The sequence below is a fragment of the Elgaria multicarinata genome, chromosome 1 (genome assembly GCF_023053635.1).
Source record: "Elgaria multicarinata webbii isolate HBS135686 ecotype San Diego chromosome 1, rElgMul1.1.pri, whole genome shotgun sequence".
Taxonomy (NCBI): domain Eukaryota; kingdom Metazoa; phylum Chordata; class Lepidosauria; order Squamata; family Anguidae; genus Elgaria; species Elgaria multicarinata.
Genome location: NC_086171.1, coordinates 72,198,497 through 72,215,786, shown reverse-complemented (window position 1 = coordinate 72,215,786; position 17,290 = coordinate 72,198,497). Strand labels below are relative to the sequence as shown.

Here is a 17,290-nt window from a genome sequence, read left to right as displayed (position 1 = left end):
CTTTCTCCCTAATATTCTTGTCATCCTGCATGTTAACTCCCTTTGTGCTGGACAATTTGGCATGCCCACTTCCTGCCTGGGTTATCTTGGGAGCCATTATCTGGAGCTTGTCAGATCCTGGCCTATATGTGGGCCTTCTAATTTTAAAGATGTGCACTTCCTGGCTACTACTCACAGCCATCACTGGCATAAGCAAAGCTAGTCCTTGTTGTTCAAGAGAGGAAATGGAGTCTAGCACTGTAGAATATTCTTCTCTAGCCAAAAAGCATACTCTGTTTAGCCAGGACTTAATGATCCAATCCCCAAGTAACATGACACTGTTTGATGTTTCTGTTCAATGAGGCTGATTTACAGGTCTAAGATGACTGATACTTGCCTTTGACCAAAAATGTTGACCTGTGCCTGCAATATGAGCTACATTTTTTGCTAACTTTCAAAATAAAATGCTGAGTTTTTCTCTCTACAAGCAGAGACTTGTGCTTGAACTGAAACAAAAACATGATCAACAAGTACTTTCACAATAAGGAGATAATTACAAAAGACACTTTGTTTTAATCAGTGATAATTTAATTACACATTTGTTTGCTACAGTGTATATGGTTCCTTCTACATGCAGGGAACAAAACCAGTGAAAATATTCTCAAGGGACACATTACTGTATTCAGGCAAAACTGCACTTGATACTATCACATGATATTCAAATATAAGTTTGATGTTCTGATCAATGTCTGTTAATGAGACAAGTTTCCAGATTATTGATTTGATGTCAAAAGTTAAAACCAAATAAGAAGGCCCCAAACAAACTGGAGTTAGTGACATTAATCCTACTGAAATGAATTAGACTCAAGTTAATCAAACAATTACCTTGTCCCATTAAGTGCAATGGACTTCATAACTAACTTCAGGTTGAGCAGGGCTGAAAGCTTTTTTCCATTCTCTATTTTAAGCCTAGATTTCAAGTACAGTTTTAATGGGCACTATGCTTTTAGTACACATAAACAGCCCTAACTAAACTAAACAAAAACCCTGTTTTCTTCACATAGTCCTTTCTGGAAAAGCCTGCATCAATCTAAAAAATTAAGTTTCACAAAGCATGCTAGGCTTCTGATAAAATTCATGTCAGCTACTACAAAAGATGGTGTATTGGGCTAGAAGACAGAGCACTGATCTGACCTAGAGTGGAGGCCCTAAAGCTGAGGTGGGATATATACATGCAAGCAATGCACAGAGGCACAACTCCATCACACTTTTGAGAGGATGGAACATAAGCTATTAATAGGCTTCAGCAATTATCCTCTACATTGGCAACATCAATGTTTCCTTTTAGAATTTTAGGAGTGGTATCCACCCCAAAATACACAAATTTGTACTTATGCAAGGCCTTCAGAAATCCTAGACATGTTACAGACAGGCACTCAGTAATAGAAGTAATAACATTTTTCTATTTAAAAAATAAGGAGACACCATAACTTGCAGAACTAAGAATTTGTCTAGCAGCATTCCAGAAAAATCTGTGGGGTTATACAATGAATGGACTTTGTGCACCCAATGATGCACTTTACAGGCTGAAGACAAATAATTCCCAAAGCTGTTATATTGAGGGAGAATGCAGAATGATCTCTGTTATTTCTGCTCTACTTCCCAGTCTCATTGGTATTCCATAGTACATGGTTCCCAGGCTGACATACACAAAAGTGCTCTGTCCAACTTTATACAAACCAACAAAGAACGGATTCAAGAAATAGGCACCAATATTCAGAGGAAATATCTGCCCTCCGTGAGTGTGCCCAGACAAGACCAAATTTATATCTGGCCTAGCTTGGAGAGCCCATTTTGCAGCAAGTGGCTGATGGGCAAGAAGGACTATTGCATGATCAGTGCTACAGTCTTCTAATGCCTTTTTTAAATCCATGCCATGTCCAGAGTAACGCAACATGTTAGCCTCAATATCATCCACCCCTGCTAGACAAAACCAATCCATATCTCTACCCTTAGGGGACACGATCTTCGTGTTCTCATTGTGGAGGGGGTGAATGTTGAGTGAATTCAGCAGTTCAAACCAACTGTTAACATCAGAAGTATAGTACTCGTGGTTCCCTGTGACAAAATAAGTCCCCAGTCGGGAGTCAAGATCACCAAGAGGTTCCACAGCAGGCCCAAGGTCTTTCACGTCAGAATCAATCAGATCGCCAACAATCACTGTGATATCTGGTTTTAAAGCTTTAACCATTTCTACAATCATTTTGAGTTTGGTCTTCCCAACAGTGGGTCCTAGATGAATATCAGAAAGTAATACTATCTTCAGGTTATTCATAGAAACTGGCAGTTTGTGAACAGGAATTGCTACTGACTTCACTGCAGGAGGCTGGGAAGCATTGAGGTGCCCAAGAATAGTCAATACAACTGTCACCATAACTGCTAGAGCTGGCTTCATTGCCAGTTTGCCATTTTTATTGATTTCTCTCATATTTGTATTCCTTTGAACCAAGAGTTTATAACCTTGCTCCAGAGAACCTAGGGCAAAAAGGAAGAAAATAAGGATGATGTAGCCTCCAAGACAGGTGTAGGCAGCTAAAGAAAAGTAATAAGGCTCCTCTGCGACAAGAAACAGTGCAGTAAAAAAGCTTGAGTGTGCCAAAATGAGGAACATCAACACAGATATTTTCCATAAGATGAAACAGAATGAGTTGGCAGCTAGTGATCTGTAGAACACATTCACCGTGCTTCTCCATATGTGAAGGGATCCTATGAGCATCAGGGCATTAGCAAATAATACCGTCTGCAATTTGAGCAGCCACCTAAATCTTTTGATTTCAATCCTTTCAATCAAATATGTCCGTGACACTATCATGGAGAAGAAGACTATTCCAGCAACAGTTGCAACTTTTGCCTCAAGTGGTAACTGCTTGAAGATCATCTCTACTCTTGAATGGTTTCAGATTCTTCCTTGCTGTTCTACAAGAGTTTCCAGTCAACGGTAATGTAGTCCTGGAGAGATTTCTTGGTCAATTTACCCTGAAACCAGGAACTACCATCAGCTTTGGATAATAAAGTCTGAAAACTAGACAAAAGCAAGTGATGATATACAGCACTTTTAATGCTACATTGTAGGATTGTACATTGATGGTGCTATATAAAATAATAATAATAATAATAATAATAATAATAATAATAATAATAGGATAAAAAGTGTCACTGTAGCAAAAATACTTTCAGATCCTGTTGACATAAAAACACATTCTGTAGCACCCCAACAGTTCAAAATGTATAAGAGTCCAATTCTAAAAAAAACAACAAAAAACCATAAAACCTTTTTACTTCCTAAAAGTATTGGCATTTGGTGCATAACTGGGATCCACAAGAGTAGTACAAGTATGACCATCCATCAAACTCCTAAGCCCCGCCCCCTGACAGGTGCCCCTCCCCTTTTAGACCGGAAGTCCCACCTTAGACAGAAGTCCCGCCGCCGGAAGTCCCTCCTCCGGAAAGAGTGGTCACCTGACATGGATCACATGACCCCAGCGGGGTCATGTGACCCCTCTAGGGTTGCGTCAGACCCCCCTCGACCAACAGGAAGGGGTTTTAGAGCCCTAACCCTTACGGGATTGGCGAAATCCCCCCTAGATTGATATCTCGATGTTGATTGGTCCAAAGGGGGTCATGTGACCCCTCTAGGATTGCGGAAGGCTGGGCTCGACCAATAGGAAGGGGTTTTGGAGCCCTAACCCTTACGGGATTGGAGAAATCCCCCCTAGATTGATATCTCAATGTTGATTGGTCCAAAGGGGGTCATGTGACCCCTCTAGGATTGCGGAAGGCCGGGCTCGACCAATAGGAAGGGGTTTTAGAGCCCTAACCCTTACGGGATTGGAGAAATCCCCCCTAGATTGATATCTCGATGCTGATTGGGCCAAAGGGGGTCATGTGACCCCTCACGGAAAGCGGAAGGCCGGCCTCGACCAATAGGATGGGGTTTTAGAGGGTGCATGTGGTCCTGTAAGGCCAACCCCCTCGCTCTAGACGCGTATAGAAGGGAGCCCCCCATTTTGCCTGCCCAGACACGTTTTCCTGCATAGAGAAGATGGCGAATCCAACCCCAGCCAGCGGATCTTCAACAGTGCCTCCACAGACCCTCCCGAGGAATCAAAACAGAAAGATGAATAAGATGGCGAATTCAACCCCCGCCAGTGGCTCTTCAACAGTTCCTCCACAGACACCCTTGAGGAATCAAAACAGAAAAATGAATAAAGCCTCACGAAAACGGTATATCAGCTCTAGTTCTGAAGGTGATGTTTTCCTCCCATGTAAACGTCTAGACATGGAAAAAACAGATCAGCCTGAGACACTCCAAATGTGGCACAGCGTCTTAGAAGTAATTTCTGCAGAGAACCTTGAGGTAATCAAAAATCAATCTATCCGTCTCTGTGCAATACTTACCTGTGGTATAAAGGCCCTCATACATGTTCTATTTATAGGCATCCGCTGTGAAAACACCCAACACAGAAAGTTCAGAGGTGCCCCCAGTTGCGGCCTTGATAAATATGTCTTCAAATGGAAATGCTGAAATAGAGGTGTGTGATTAATTCTATAATTTTAGACTGAAAACTCTGATGTGTATCTTTAATATACTAACCACCATCTTATAATTATTTTTTCAGGATTTTAATCTTACAGCTGGTCAAACAGGACCCGTCCACATGTGTGAGATTCTCGGGCTGCAAGCTAGTGAAATAGCTTATACCTCTCCACGAATGAGACGCAAAGCTATGGATATGCTAGTGCGATCTACAGTTTTTGCAATTTTGAGACATTGTTTAAACCAGTACCTGCATGAAACCTGCATGGGGTGTACTTTGAAGGCGCCTGGGCAATCCGCACACGAGTGTCTAGTCTGGCCCAAAAGTGTCATATCTAGAAAATTGCGAATTGTATGTGGGAAAATCAGTTTTAAAAGCATATTACATGTTGTCATTCTAATCGGTTACAGTTTAAACTGTCTTGTTCTCACACCAAGGCACGTTGATCAAATTTTGATATTAATTACAAAAATTGGGAGGTCACACAACGCCTTGAAAACATTAAATACACTCCTGAGACCAGTACATGAACCGTTTTTAAACCGTGTCGTACATGTTATTCAGAAAAGAAAATATCAATACTTCATGCAGTAGGTATAATAAAAGTGATTTATTTTTTTAAAAAAACATTAGTGTTTGCCTGCTTTGTAAAAAGAAAAATCATAAGTTGATCCATGCAGGGGCATTGCGTTGCCTTTGCTTTTTAGCACTTCTGTGAGAAAGGATAGGTGTGTGAACTGTTGTTGTTGTAAGGCTCTTGGGGGATTTTAGCTCATCCAAAGCTTCTCTGTTAGCAGGGTTGCCCACTACCGAGGTTGGAACGTTCAGTTCAGCCAGTGCCCTCATAAAAACATCCCAGCCTTTAGGGGTGCGTTTGTTTGATAGGGCATGCATTTGCATGACTCCCTTAACCAAATCCATCATATTTGAACCAGATATAACATCTCCCTTGTACACAAAGGTACCTTTCTCATCCCATGAGGAAACAGCCTTGTTTTTCTTCATTTTGTTTAATAGGAGTCTTCCATGTTTTTTATATCTAGCTGGTAGGATGTCGATTACTTCTTGGTAGACATGGTCAGAAACCCCGGCCGCATCATCCATGGGTGGTGTTGTATGGTCTATGGTCTGTGTTGTCTGCGGCAGAAATAAGTTTAGGGTTTCTTTCTCAGCCTCCCTCTGTCTCACATGTGTTAGATATTTTTGCAGCAAAGAATCATACTGTTTGGCTTTTTCATATTCAGTTAAACCCTGTCTGTTAAGAATGTTCTGCATTTCAACATCCAGAGAGTTTATTGTTGCACTCCTAATGTCCTCTTCCTTAGGTTGCAAAAATTGCAAAAACTGTAGATCGCACTAGCATATCCATAGCTTTGCGTCTCATTCGTGGAGAGGTATAAGCTATTTCACTAGCTTGCAGCCCGAGAATCTCACACATGTGGACGGGTCCTGTTTGACCAGCTGTAAGATTAAAATCCTGAAAAAATAATTATAAGATGGTGGTTAGTATATTAAAGATACACATCAGAGTTTTCAGTCTAAAATTATAGAATTAATCACACACCTCTATTTCAGCATTTCCATTTGAAGACATATTTATCAAGGCCGCAACTGGGGGCACCTCTGAACTTTCTGTGTTGGGTGTTTTCACAGCGGATGCCTATAAATAGAACATGTATGAGGGCCTTTATACCACAGGTAAGTATTGCACAGAGACGGATAGATTGATTTTTGATTACCTCAAGGTTCTCTGCAGAAATTACTTCTAAGACGCTGTGCCACATTTGGAGTGTCTCAGGCTGATCCGTTTGTTCCATGTCTAGACGTTTACATGGGAGGAAAACATCATCTTCAGAACTAGAGCTGATATACCGTTTTCGTGAGGCTTTATTCATTTTTCTGTTTTGATTCCTCAAGGGTGTCTGTGGAGGCACTGTTGAAGATCCGCTGGCTGGGGTTGGATTCGCCATCTTATTCATCTTTCTGTTTTGATTCCTCGGGAGGGTCTGTGGAGGCACTGTTGAAGATCCGCTGGTTGGGGTTGGATTCGCCATCTTCTCTATGCAGGAAAACGTGTCTGGGCAGGCAAAATGGGGGGCTCCCTTCTATACGCATCTAGAGCGAGGGGGTTGGCCTTACAGGACCACATGCACCCTCTAAAACCCCATCCTATTGGTCGAGGCCGGCCTTCCGCTTTCCGTGAGGGGTCACATGACCCCCTTTGGCCCAATCAGCATCGAGATATCAATCTAGGGGGGATTTCTCCAATCCCGTAAGGGTTAGGGCTCTAAAACCCCTTCCTATTGGTCGAGCCCGGCCTTCCGCAACCCTAGAGGGGTCACATGACCCCCTTTGGACCAATCAACATTGAGATATCAATCTAGGGGGGATTTCTCCAATCCCGTAAGGGTTAGGGCTCTAAAACCCCTTCCTATTGGTCGAGGGGGGTCTGAGGCAACCCTAGAGGGGTCACATGACCCCGCTGGGGTCATGTGATCCATGTCAGATGACCACTCTTTCCGGAGGAGGGACTTCCGACGGCGGGACTTCCGTCTAAGGCGGGACTTCCGGTCTAAAAGGGGAGGGGCACCTGTCAGGGGGCGGGGCTTAGGAGTTTGATGGATGGTCATACTTGTACTACTCACAAGAATTATTTTTAAAATCTTGGGGGAGAATATCATACAAATCTTGAAGAAATTCAATTGCAGCTACCATTCTGTTGCTCAATGGAAGAGAATATGCTTTGCATACAAAAGGTTCAATCCATGGCATCTCCAGGCAGGGCTAGAAGAAAATATTTCCTGAAACCTTGAAAAGCTGCTGCTACTCAGTGGGCCAGTTTAGAAGACACCTTAAACCATAGCTTTAACCACGGTCGTTAAGCCAGAAAGCTAGGTCGTGTTCAGAAGACACCTTAAACCATGTCTTTAACCACAGCGAATAAGGCTTTTTGCTTTATTCACCATGGTTAAAGCCGTGGTTTAAGGTGTCTTCTGAACACAGCCTGGCTTTCTGGCTTAACCACTGTGGTTAAAGCCATGGTTTAGGATGTCTTCTGAACAGGATCAATGTTAACAATACTGGGTTAAACAGACCAAGGGGCTGATTCAGTATAAGGCACTTCCTATATTTCTAACATTGTATATGGTCCCTGAACACCATTTACTCAGCATTCAAGAAAGTCCTGTTTCATGGCTTTGGCACTGCAAATTGGTATCATGTGATGTCTACAAGCTTGAAATCTCTATGTCAAATCTCAGCTATAAAACTCATTAGGTAGATTTATGCAAGTTACTAACTCTCTCTCTCTCTCAGCCTAACCACACCACCGCCATCCACAATTTCAGTATTCAAGATTGCTATTAATAAGACAATGTTTGGAGGTGATTTGAGAACTGAAAAGTTCATATAAATAGTAGTTTCCTCCCATTGTGCTCTAAAGCATGATGCAGCTCAGTATTCTGAGAACTAAAATAGCTGAATGCCAGAAAGACGATGCCTACTGCTGCTAGCTGAAACTCTTTATGCAGTCCATGGCATTGTCTACATGAGCAGCAAATCTGAATTTCAGAATATTACTGAAATTCTAGGCAATGCTTTTCACATTGCTTTGATAGTCCTGGTTAACTGTGATACCATTATGATCCATCACAACTGGGTGGGGAGGGAAAGGAAAGGGGAGATCACTGCATGGGACAGGTCAGTTCCAGTTCTCAAGGACTGTCTATGCTCCACTTTTCGTCAACAGCAATGGCAGTGCCAATAGTCACAAGCTGAAATCCCATTAGTGCAGCCTTGGAAAATTGAAAATTAATAAACCTACTATCGATTTTGTTCGCCCAGACCAGTATAACCTTGCTAAAAGCTCTAATCATTAGCTTTTTCTTACTCTCTGTAACTCATGCCATAATATGACTATTAAACAAAACCACAAGCTTTGCATAGGCAATGCAAAGAAGAGAGAATTTTGAAATCCACAAGATCAGTTCTTTAACAATTGTATTCACTGTAATCCCATTCTTCCCCCAAAGGATGGTTTTATTATTATTTCTAATGTGTAGTGTTTTGGGCTATTTTAAGTTGTTTCTTAGTGTTTTGTCCAAGCATTATGAGATTTTAATGGAACTTTAATTTTTGTGAACCACTCAGAGAGCTACAGCTATTGGGCGGTATAGAAATGCAATAAATAAACTTTACAATCAGCAAAAATTATACTTTCTATAGTAGCAAAGTTCACAACATTATTCACTCCAATTAATAAAGGTGCAAAACTGTTTGCTTCACTCCTGTTAATAAAGTATTTGAACAAGCCTCGGACTTTGATTATAAAGCTATTGCAGAATGGTACATTATTCCCTGTGAAGACATGTTATTTACATAACTTGTTCTGTAAATATTCTGTGTGGCTCCTGAGAGGCTATAATGTAACAGTGTAGGTTTGAAGCCTAGCATTGCTACTGTGTTGAAACTCTGTTTTAATAGTACCTGCTTGGTGACGTTCTGGAGGAGGAGAAAGAGAAGATAGATAGTAATATTTTTAGATGGGGGCCTAGATCAGGTAAATTCAATTTTGATTGGCTGGGATTCTAGCTAGGTGTAAAACTGAACTTGGGAAGTTACAGTTAACAGTAAAGGATTCAGGGAGTCAGTTGTTAGTAGATCAGGGATAAGGGCTGCTGGTTGGTGGATAGTGTTATAGGAAGATATGAGAAAGCGGAGGAGAAAGTGAATAGCTAAGGCCTGAATATTAAGCTATTCCTTCTCTGTGGTGCAGAGTGGTAAGTGGCAGTTACTGCAGCCGAAACTCTCCCCACGGCCTGAGTTCGATCCCAGCGGAAGCTGGTTCTCAGGCAGCCGGCTCAGGTCGACTCAGCCTTCCATCTTTCCGGGGGGTTGGTAAAATGAGTACCCAGCTAGCTGGGGGAAAGGTAACTCTGACTGGGGAAGGCAATGGCAAACCGCCCCGCTACAAAGTCTGCCAAGAAAACGTCAGCAAAAGCAGGCGTCCCTCTAGGAGTCAGCAATGACTCAAGTGCCTTCACGACAAGTTCCTTTCCTTCTTTTTTCTCTGTGGAAAGACTATACACGGCTGGTGAGAATCAGGAAGGATTCAGGGAGTTGGTGCATAACTGGGTGGCTATGTTATACCAGGAGGTTGCCCTAAGATCTTGCCATAAGAAGGTTACACAAGCAGGCATTAAAACTCATATAAATGCTCCAAACAGCCAGAAATACAACAGGAGGATCTTTGGTGCTAGAGGAAGACTGTACCCAAGAGCACCTGATTGTGAGTGTATTTGGATGGGATAGAGGTTAGGAATTTTTGCCTAAGGTTAAAATTCATTAAGAGACTTGTATTAGCAACAGGGTTTCTTGAGTACTTAAGTGTCAGCACACATGCTTTTGAAAATCCCAAAGAAAATATAAGTATTCCCTTAGAACAGTGGTTCCCAAAGTGGGCAGTATTGCCCCCTTGGGGGCGGTGGGATTGCATAGGGGGGCGTTAAGAGGCAAAGGGACGGCAGGGGGGGCGCTGGCAGGGGGCGCTAACAGGCAAAGGGGCAGCAGGGGGGCACTCGAGGTGGTTTCTCCAGAAAGTCCTAAAACCCAGGGACCGAGCAGGAAAGAGCGGCAAATTCAGCTGCTCTCCCCACACCGCTCCTGCTCAGGAAGGACTTTCTCACTCACGCAGCCGCTCTCTCCTCCCACCAGAAGTAGGGGGTGGGGGAAGCGCCCACAGGAGGCAGCGGAGCAGGAAACAGGGGTGAATTCAGCTGCTCTGCCCACTCTTCTAATGCCTAGGAGGGCCCAGGGCTTCTTTCCTGCTGGAGCCACCGCCGCCTGCTCGCTCCCTCGGCCAGAGCTGCTCCCTCCCACAAGCTGCCCCGGCAGACCTCTCACGATAGTTGCTGCACAAGGCGGGAGCAGCAGCCATGTGGCTGAGAGGAAGGAGCATGTGAAGGACGGCGGGCGGCAGAGCAGCTGCCAAGAACAGCAGTCAGCCGGCAGGCTGGGTGGGGAGCAGGACTGCTTGTGCTGCTGCAAGGTATCACCAGGCTCCCTTCCCCTGTCAGGAGTTGCAGATTGGGGTGAGGCTTGGGGGAAGGGGGGTTGGAGAGAGGGGGGGGGCTTGGAGGGAGGTGGGGTTGGAGAGAGAAAGAGAGAGAGAGAGAGAGAGAGAGAGAGAGAGAGAGAGATGCTGTGTGTCTGTGTGTGTGCTCCCACCCCCCAAAAAATCTGGACTACAACAGGATTGGGAGAGAAAAGAAAAGGGGGAGGGAGAGAGAATTGCAATTCCCCAGGTCCTTCCTGGCTAAAGAAGATTCAGCAGCACCTTTTTCCAGAATGCTTGCTGAAACCATTCCTATCTGCCCTTGCTTATTTCAGGGTGTCCAACCCCCTTTTTTCAAGCGTTCTTTTGGTAAACATGGTATGTGTGTATCTTGTGTCACCATAAAAACAGAGCTGCAGCACAATCCTAAGTATGTCTACTCAGAAGTAAGTAGAGATCAATAGAACTTACTCTGAGGTAAATGTGCGTAGGATTCAGCCTGAAAACAAAGAAAGGGTGAAGAAAAGACAGGAGAAAATGAATTGTAGAAATAGAATAGCAAGGTAACTGTGGGATATTTAACCATATTTAAAGACAATAAGTACAGTAAAATTAGTGCCCCTCTACTTCAGTCCCAGCCAGATTTTCCATAGGAAAACTCTGTACCAGGTGGCAGATAAGTATTTTAAAATTTTAATTAAAATACATTATCCTTTCCTATAACAAAATGGTGCTTACTCCTAAGTAAGTGTGTTCCACTGAAGAAGGAAATCCTATTTGATTCCTGTATTCATGCTAGTGTGACATGATAAGTTAAAGGCACAATTTTATGCATGTTTAGACAGAAAAAAGTCCTTCAACTCCTAGAATCCCCTCTAAATGGGAAGCACCTGCCCCAGGCTTGCCGAGGGAGGGAGGGAAAAGAGAGCGAACACCTCTGTTTGCAGCCAGTGTGGCAGGGCACACCAACTGGATTTTGAATAAAGTATTCAATTAATTGTTACCATTTTGAATTTTATTGTTATTATCTTCCTTGGTGGGTTGTTGAAAACCACTATTCTGAATAATGATTTTTATAGGGTAGGGTAGGGGGGTGCTGGGCATGAGTTTGTGGAACCAAGGGAGCAGTGACCTGAAAAAGTTTGGGAACCACTGCCTTAGAACAAAATATTCCATTAATAAACCATCTTGTTTAATAGTTCATCTTGTCGCTAGTTCATTAGGCTCTGAAATATTTAAGAAACCCAGATTACCCAGTGAAGGAGCAGTTTCCTGATACGCGGTGGCAGTACTGAAGAGAAAATCCATCATATTCTTCCACTAGGCAATACAGTTGGGAGTTGCCCAAGAAAAAATTATGCTGGAAACTTGTGGCTGTGTGTATTGTTCCTTTTATAAAAAACAAAACCACCTGCTCCGGTGGGTTATGATAATCAATGACTGCAACAGTCTCTGGCAATACTGGATACAAAGAGATGTAATCTCTACTTAATCTCTATATGAAGAAGCATCTGCATATGTAACAGCTCTCCGTCTTTTTTACTTCTGATAATGCAACTACTATTTTAAAAAACCCATGTAGAATTCACACCAAAGAATCTGGCAGGACCACATAATTGCAGAAGATTCTAAGAACACAAGAGCGGGGAGTGGGAGATGCAGATTTTAACAAATAGTAACACTGCATATACAACTCATTTTTACAGGTGAAGAAACGAGACTGAAGGCAAATATAACAAGTAGATTATCCAACAACCATAGTACAAATATAGGACACTGACAAAAAGCCCCTTAAGATAAAAGGTACTTCCTAGCAAGTGGTTTTGGAACTGTGGTGATTGGTTTGTTACTACCATTCTGCTAGTCATTTATATTAAAACAATTGCCTAACAGCCCCAGTGTGATTTGGTTTACACAACATTTCTGTTAGAAAAACATGGGCTTTCCTAGGAGAAACAGCCACCTGAAAGTGTCCAAGAAGACTGCAAAACAAGGGTCCCAGGATTTCCTTCCCAGACTACAAGCTAACAGTGATCGAATGGCAGCACTCTCTCATGATGAAACCAAAATAGGAATTTCTATCAACCAGTCACCTTTTTCTCAAACCCACCGGCTATTCCCTAAAAGGGAAGTAGAGTAATTTATACAGCCAGAGCACTTCAGAAATTAAGCTACACAAGCAGGACAGGTAATAATAATAAAAAATCAGTCATGCGATACTATCACTCTGTTCAGCCACACATGACCCTCTCTCACATGACCACCATCTCCATACGAGATTGTAGGATTGAATTGGATGTTTTCAGGACACACCAAAAGCTAAAGTTGCAGACACCCTGCATCTCCATAGCTTTTGCTCTCCTCTATGGTCTTCTCTATGCCTCCCGCTTTCACTCAGGGCTGTGCACTGAATTCAGTAATCCTGCACTCCATTACACTGCAGCCCGTCGCTCTCTCCACTCCTTTAGGGGACCCCAGGCGGAAATTCAGGCTGCACACCAAAAAAGCTGCTCCCCTACGAGACCACGATTAGTGGGGGGGGGGAGGACCAAATATACTTACAGGTGTTCCAAATCCTGCATGTAGTAAGTACAGCAAAAGGAGAGCAAACATGTTACACAGCAGATAGCAGCAGAACATGGAAAAGAGCCGCTGTCTTGCACCGAGACCCAGCCCCAGTCCTCGAGGCTCATGACTTTGCAGTCAGCTGACTGCAGTAGAGCTTCCGCCTTGGAGGGTTTTTTAAAAACGCGCCCGCGCGCGCACACACAATTCTATAGAGCTCGGAAAAGACAGCGAACTAAGCAGGATGCGGGGATATGGGGAGAGTAAGAAAAAAGTACAGAGCTCAGGTTTCCAGAAAGGGGTCTCGGAGGCTGCTACCTTCCTCCTGTTCGACCGAGCTGTTTGCACATGCATGCATCTGGGGACAAAGCAGCAAGGTTTCTCCATACATTGAACAAAGGCCGGGGGGGGAATATCTATATATAGATATATCAACATAATTATGGCATAGTATAAAGGCAACTTAGGAAGTAAAAGTGTTATAAAACTATATGGGTATTAAGGTTGTCCCCTTTAAATCTCTGATAAGGTTCTCTTCCGTTAGTAAGCTGCGTGACCTGCAGAAATCCAGGAAGTGCAGCACGGTGCTTTTGTAAAGGGTAGTGGAGGAGGGAAGCTGCATGAATGGAATTTCGGTGTGTTAACTGTTGCAGACACGGAACCTCTGTTAGAAAGGACAAGTTATTGATTCCTAGGAATATCTTTATATGAGAATTAGGTAAAAGCTCATAAAGATCTGACTTCCCAAAGAACTTGGAAAAAGTCATCTGTAAAGTCCTCTACTTCAGAGGAAGCTCAGAGGAGTTTCCAAAATCGCATACATCCAAATACTTCCGGCACTTCTAGAAGCTAGATGTGGTTCTCAAGTAACAATGGTGGCACCAACCTGAAGTACGACAGAAAGCAAACACATCTGTTCTGGGAGAACATATAGCTCAAAGAACTGTACCTTCATATTTAGGGGGCATAGGGTTGTCCTAACAGTAACTGATCCTGCTAATAATATATGTGAAATTGCACTACCAAGGAGAAGGAGTGCAACAAATGTATAATTCAGGTGTAAGCAGAACAGGGGCGTTTTTACTAGAATCCTGAGGGCCATGAACAGAAGTCAGATTTAAAAATGCGTAGTTCAGACCACTACCTCCGATATCTCACAAGTTATACTGAGAGAACACCAGCATACCAAATAGACATGTACGTCTGACTTACTAAACAAAGACTTTTTTACTGCCATGGTTAAAACTAAACTATTGTTATCAGAAGCAGTAGCCTTTCTCCTGCAAATTATATTATTCTGCCAGTAGATCTACAGACCACCGAGCGCAGGCGCAAACGCACACCTGATGGAGGCGAGCATTCTGAGCCGGGCAGGAGACTCCATTAAGGGAGAAGGCAGCAGGCAGTCCGAGGAACGGGAAAGAGCAAAGGAGCAGACACAGAGCCGTTTACTCTTCATAACAATTAACACACCTTCCAGGGATGATTGGTGAATAAAGGTTGGTCCAGCACCCAGGCTTTTCAAGGACTCTTGCACGTGGAGCGCTAGCTATGCCCTTCCGAACACAAATGCTTACCCCAAGGTCTCAAACCTAGGGAGGTTGATTGGCTGGGCAGTAAAAAGTAGGTGGCCAGATCCAGGCGCAAAGGGCAACAACAACAAAAAACAAGCATAGCACCCAGGCAGTCTCCCATCCAGGTACTAACCAGGCCTGACTCAGCTTAGCTTCCGAGATCGGGTGTGTTCAAGGTAGTATGGCCATAGGCACCAACACTGCCTCCTTTCCCTCACTTCAAGCTGAAGCAGCCTCTAGTACCCCTACACAAAGCAACTTTGCCTGCTTTTTCCAGATGACTGCCTTCCTCTCAGGACTTGTATTGTATTTATTTACAGTCAACAGACCAATATAAAACAAGAAGATACACCATTATATAAAACAATACAGAGTAGGGATAAAAAAGAAGGAGTGTTACAAAATCACTAAGGATACTAGATTGTTATTTGTTGGTTTCTGAAAAGGGAACAGAATTGGATTATTGGGGCCTAGCATAGTGAAAAAGGGAGGGATGTATAGATAATAAAATTGCTAATCTGTGGATTTAAGCACAATCAACATCCATAAGCGATCTGGTGCGGATGGCCAAATTCAGGAATTTGGCCACCTGCTCAGTGGTAGATTTACTGGAGCCCTGAAGTAGACTAATCAGGAGTGACTCAGGGGATCGTCCAGGGAGATGTTGCATAATAGGACATAATAGGTCTTTTCTTGCCTGTTGGTAAAAATTGCAATGGAAGAGCACATGCAGAATGGATTCCACCTCGATGTTATTACATGGGCAGTATCTGTTTTTGGATGGAATTTTCTTATATCTGCCCTCCAGCAACTTGGAGGGGAGGACGTTAAATCTTGCTAGGGTGAATGCTTTCCTGTATTTGGGAATGGTTAACCAACCCAGGTATGGCATTACATCTTTGCAAGAAGGGACTAGGAGACCCAATGATTGGGGGGAACATGGTGCCCAGGCAGTTCCCTGGAGCTCTTGGTGGTCTATATCCAGTAGTCTCTGTTTGGTGATCTGTTTAGCGCTGTCCAAGTCCAGAGATAGCAGGAAAAAAGGGGATAGCCCTATTGAGGTTACTTTTTGCACCACTGCCATAGACCAGTGAGATTCAGAGGGTTCTAACAGAACTTTGGTAACCAAGGAGTTGGGAGTGAGTGTTAGGTGACAGCGGAGCCAGTAATGTATGGTGAATATCCAAGCTTGGCATTTTAGTGTACTTAGTCCAGCCTCCAAGTTGAGGGCAGCACCAGAAACACATCTAGGGACTCCGAATATAAGCCTGAGGTAGAGATGTTGCACTCCTTCAAGAGAACTTTTGAAGTGTGGAAACCATATTGGAGCTCCAAACAGAGTCTGAGACACTATTTTAGCTTTGTAAACCCGGATGGCTGCCGGTAGATATTTCCCACCTTTCGCAAAGAAGAATTGGGATAACGCTCCAATAGTTTGTTCAGCTTTGCTCTTGGTGTGTTTGCCATGTGCCCTCCAGTTTTGAGCTTCGTGAAACCATATGCCCAGGTATTTATATGCATCAATTTGGTTGATTCTGTTTCCCCCCATGGACCAGGGGAATCTTACCTTCCTCCTGGCAAAAACTACCACTTTGGTTTTTGAATAGTTAATTGTCAGCAGATTTTTCTCGCAGTATTTGGCAAAATCATTTAGTAGTCTCTTGAGGCCCAGTCGAGTCTGGGAGATCAGAACGGCATCGTCAGCATAGAGAAGAACGAAAACTTTTGTTGAACCAATCTTACCACGCGATGGTAATTTTATTTATTTTTTATTTATTTATCATACTTATACCCCGCTCCTCAGCCAAAAAAGGCTCTTGGAGCGGCTTACACTTAGCAAAAAAGACAGTCCCTGCCCTCAGGCTTACAATCTAATAAAGACATGGCACACAAGGAAAAGGAGTCAAGGAGGGAGGGAGGGAGGGAGGAGAGAGAGAGAGAGAGAGAGAGTCCAGCAGAAGTAGGCCCCGATGTTACTTCTGCCTGCTCCTGTCCCCTCGGTCCTTCTTCTTCCCCACAGGGCCAAGATGGCAGTTTGCCCTGTGGGGGGGGGGGGGGGGAAGAGTCCAGCAGGAGCAGGCCCCGATGTTACTTCTGCCTGCTCCTGTCCCCTCGGTCCTTCTTCTTCCCCACAGGGCCAAGATGGCAGTTTGCCCTGTGGGGGGGGGGAAGAGTCCAGCAGGAGCAGGCCCCGATGTTACTTCTGCCTGCTCCTGTCCCCTCGGTCCTTCTTCTTCCCCACAGGGCCAAGATGGAAGTAATGACGCCAACCAGACAGGGAGGTCTGCCAGATAAAGGTTGAACAAGATGGGGGCGAGAACACATCCTTGTCTGACACCAAGTGAAGTGACAATCTCATTTGTGAGATGTCCTTGTCTACTGCAACGAACCTGGGCAGATGTTTTATGATACAGAGATTGAATCAGGAACAGAAGCCTGCTTTCGATAGAAAGCAGTTCCAGTTTGCTCCAAAGATGGGCTCGGCATATTGAATCGAAGGCAGATTTGAGATCAATAAAAGC

General features: G+C 43.7%; 2 protein-coding genes across 2 annotated transcripts in view; both read right to left on the bottom strand.

Annotated features, from left to right (window-relative positions):
* The window catches only part of GLB1 (galactosidase beta 1), a 50,923-nt gene extending 37,647 nt beyond the window's left edge, over positions 1-13,276 (bottom strand). The window contains exon 1 of the mRNA XM_063130294.1: positions 13,192-13,276. Coding sequence (XP_062986364.1) covers positions 13,192-13,269 — 78 coding nt within the window. The 5' untranslated portion in view covers positions 13,270-13,276. The remainder of the gene's footprint in view (positions 1-13,191) is intronic.
* On the bottom strand, positions 917-13,276 carry TMPPE (transmembrane protein with metallophosphoesterase domain). The gene is made up of 2 exons (XM_063130308.1): positions 13,192-13,276; positions 917-3,015 (listed from the first exon to the last, which is right to left on the bottom strand). The coding sequence occupies exon 2, from the start codon at positions 2,915-2,917 to the stop codon at positions 1,592-1,594; it is 1,326 nt and encodes a 441-aa protein (XP_062986378.1). The 5' UTR covers positions 2,918-3,015; positions 13,192-13,276; the 3' UTR covers positions 917-1,591.
* Positions 13,277-17,290: the final 4,014 nt, after the last annotated feature.

What these genes read in the sequence shown, in the direction of transcription:
- TMPPE (XM_063130308.1), bottom strand. Translation starts at nt 2,917, where the DNA reads ATGATCTTCAAGCAGTTACCACTTGAGGCAAAAGTTGCAACTGTTGCT.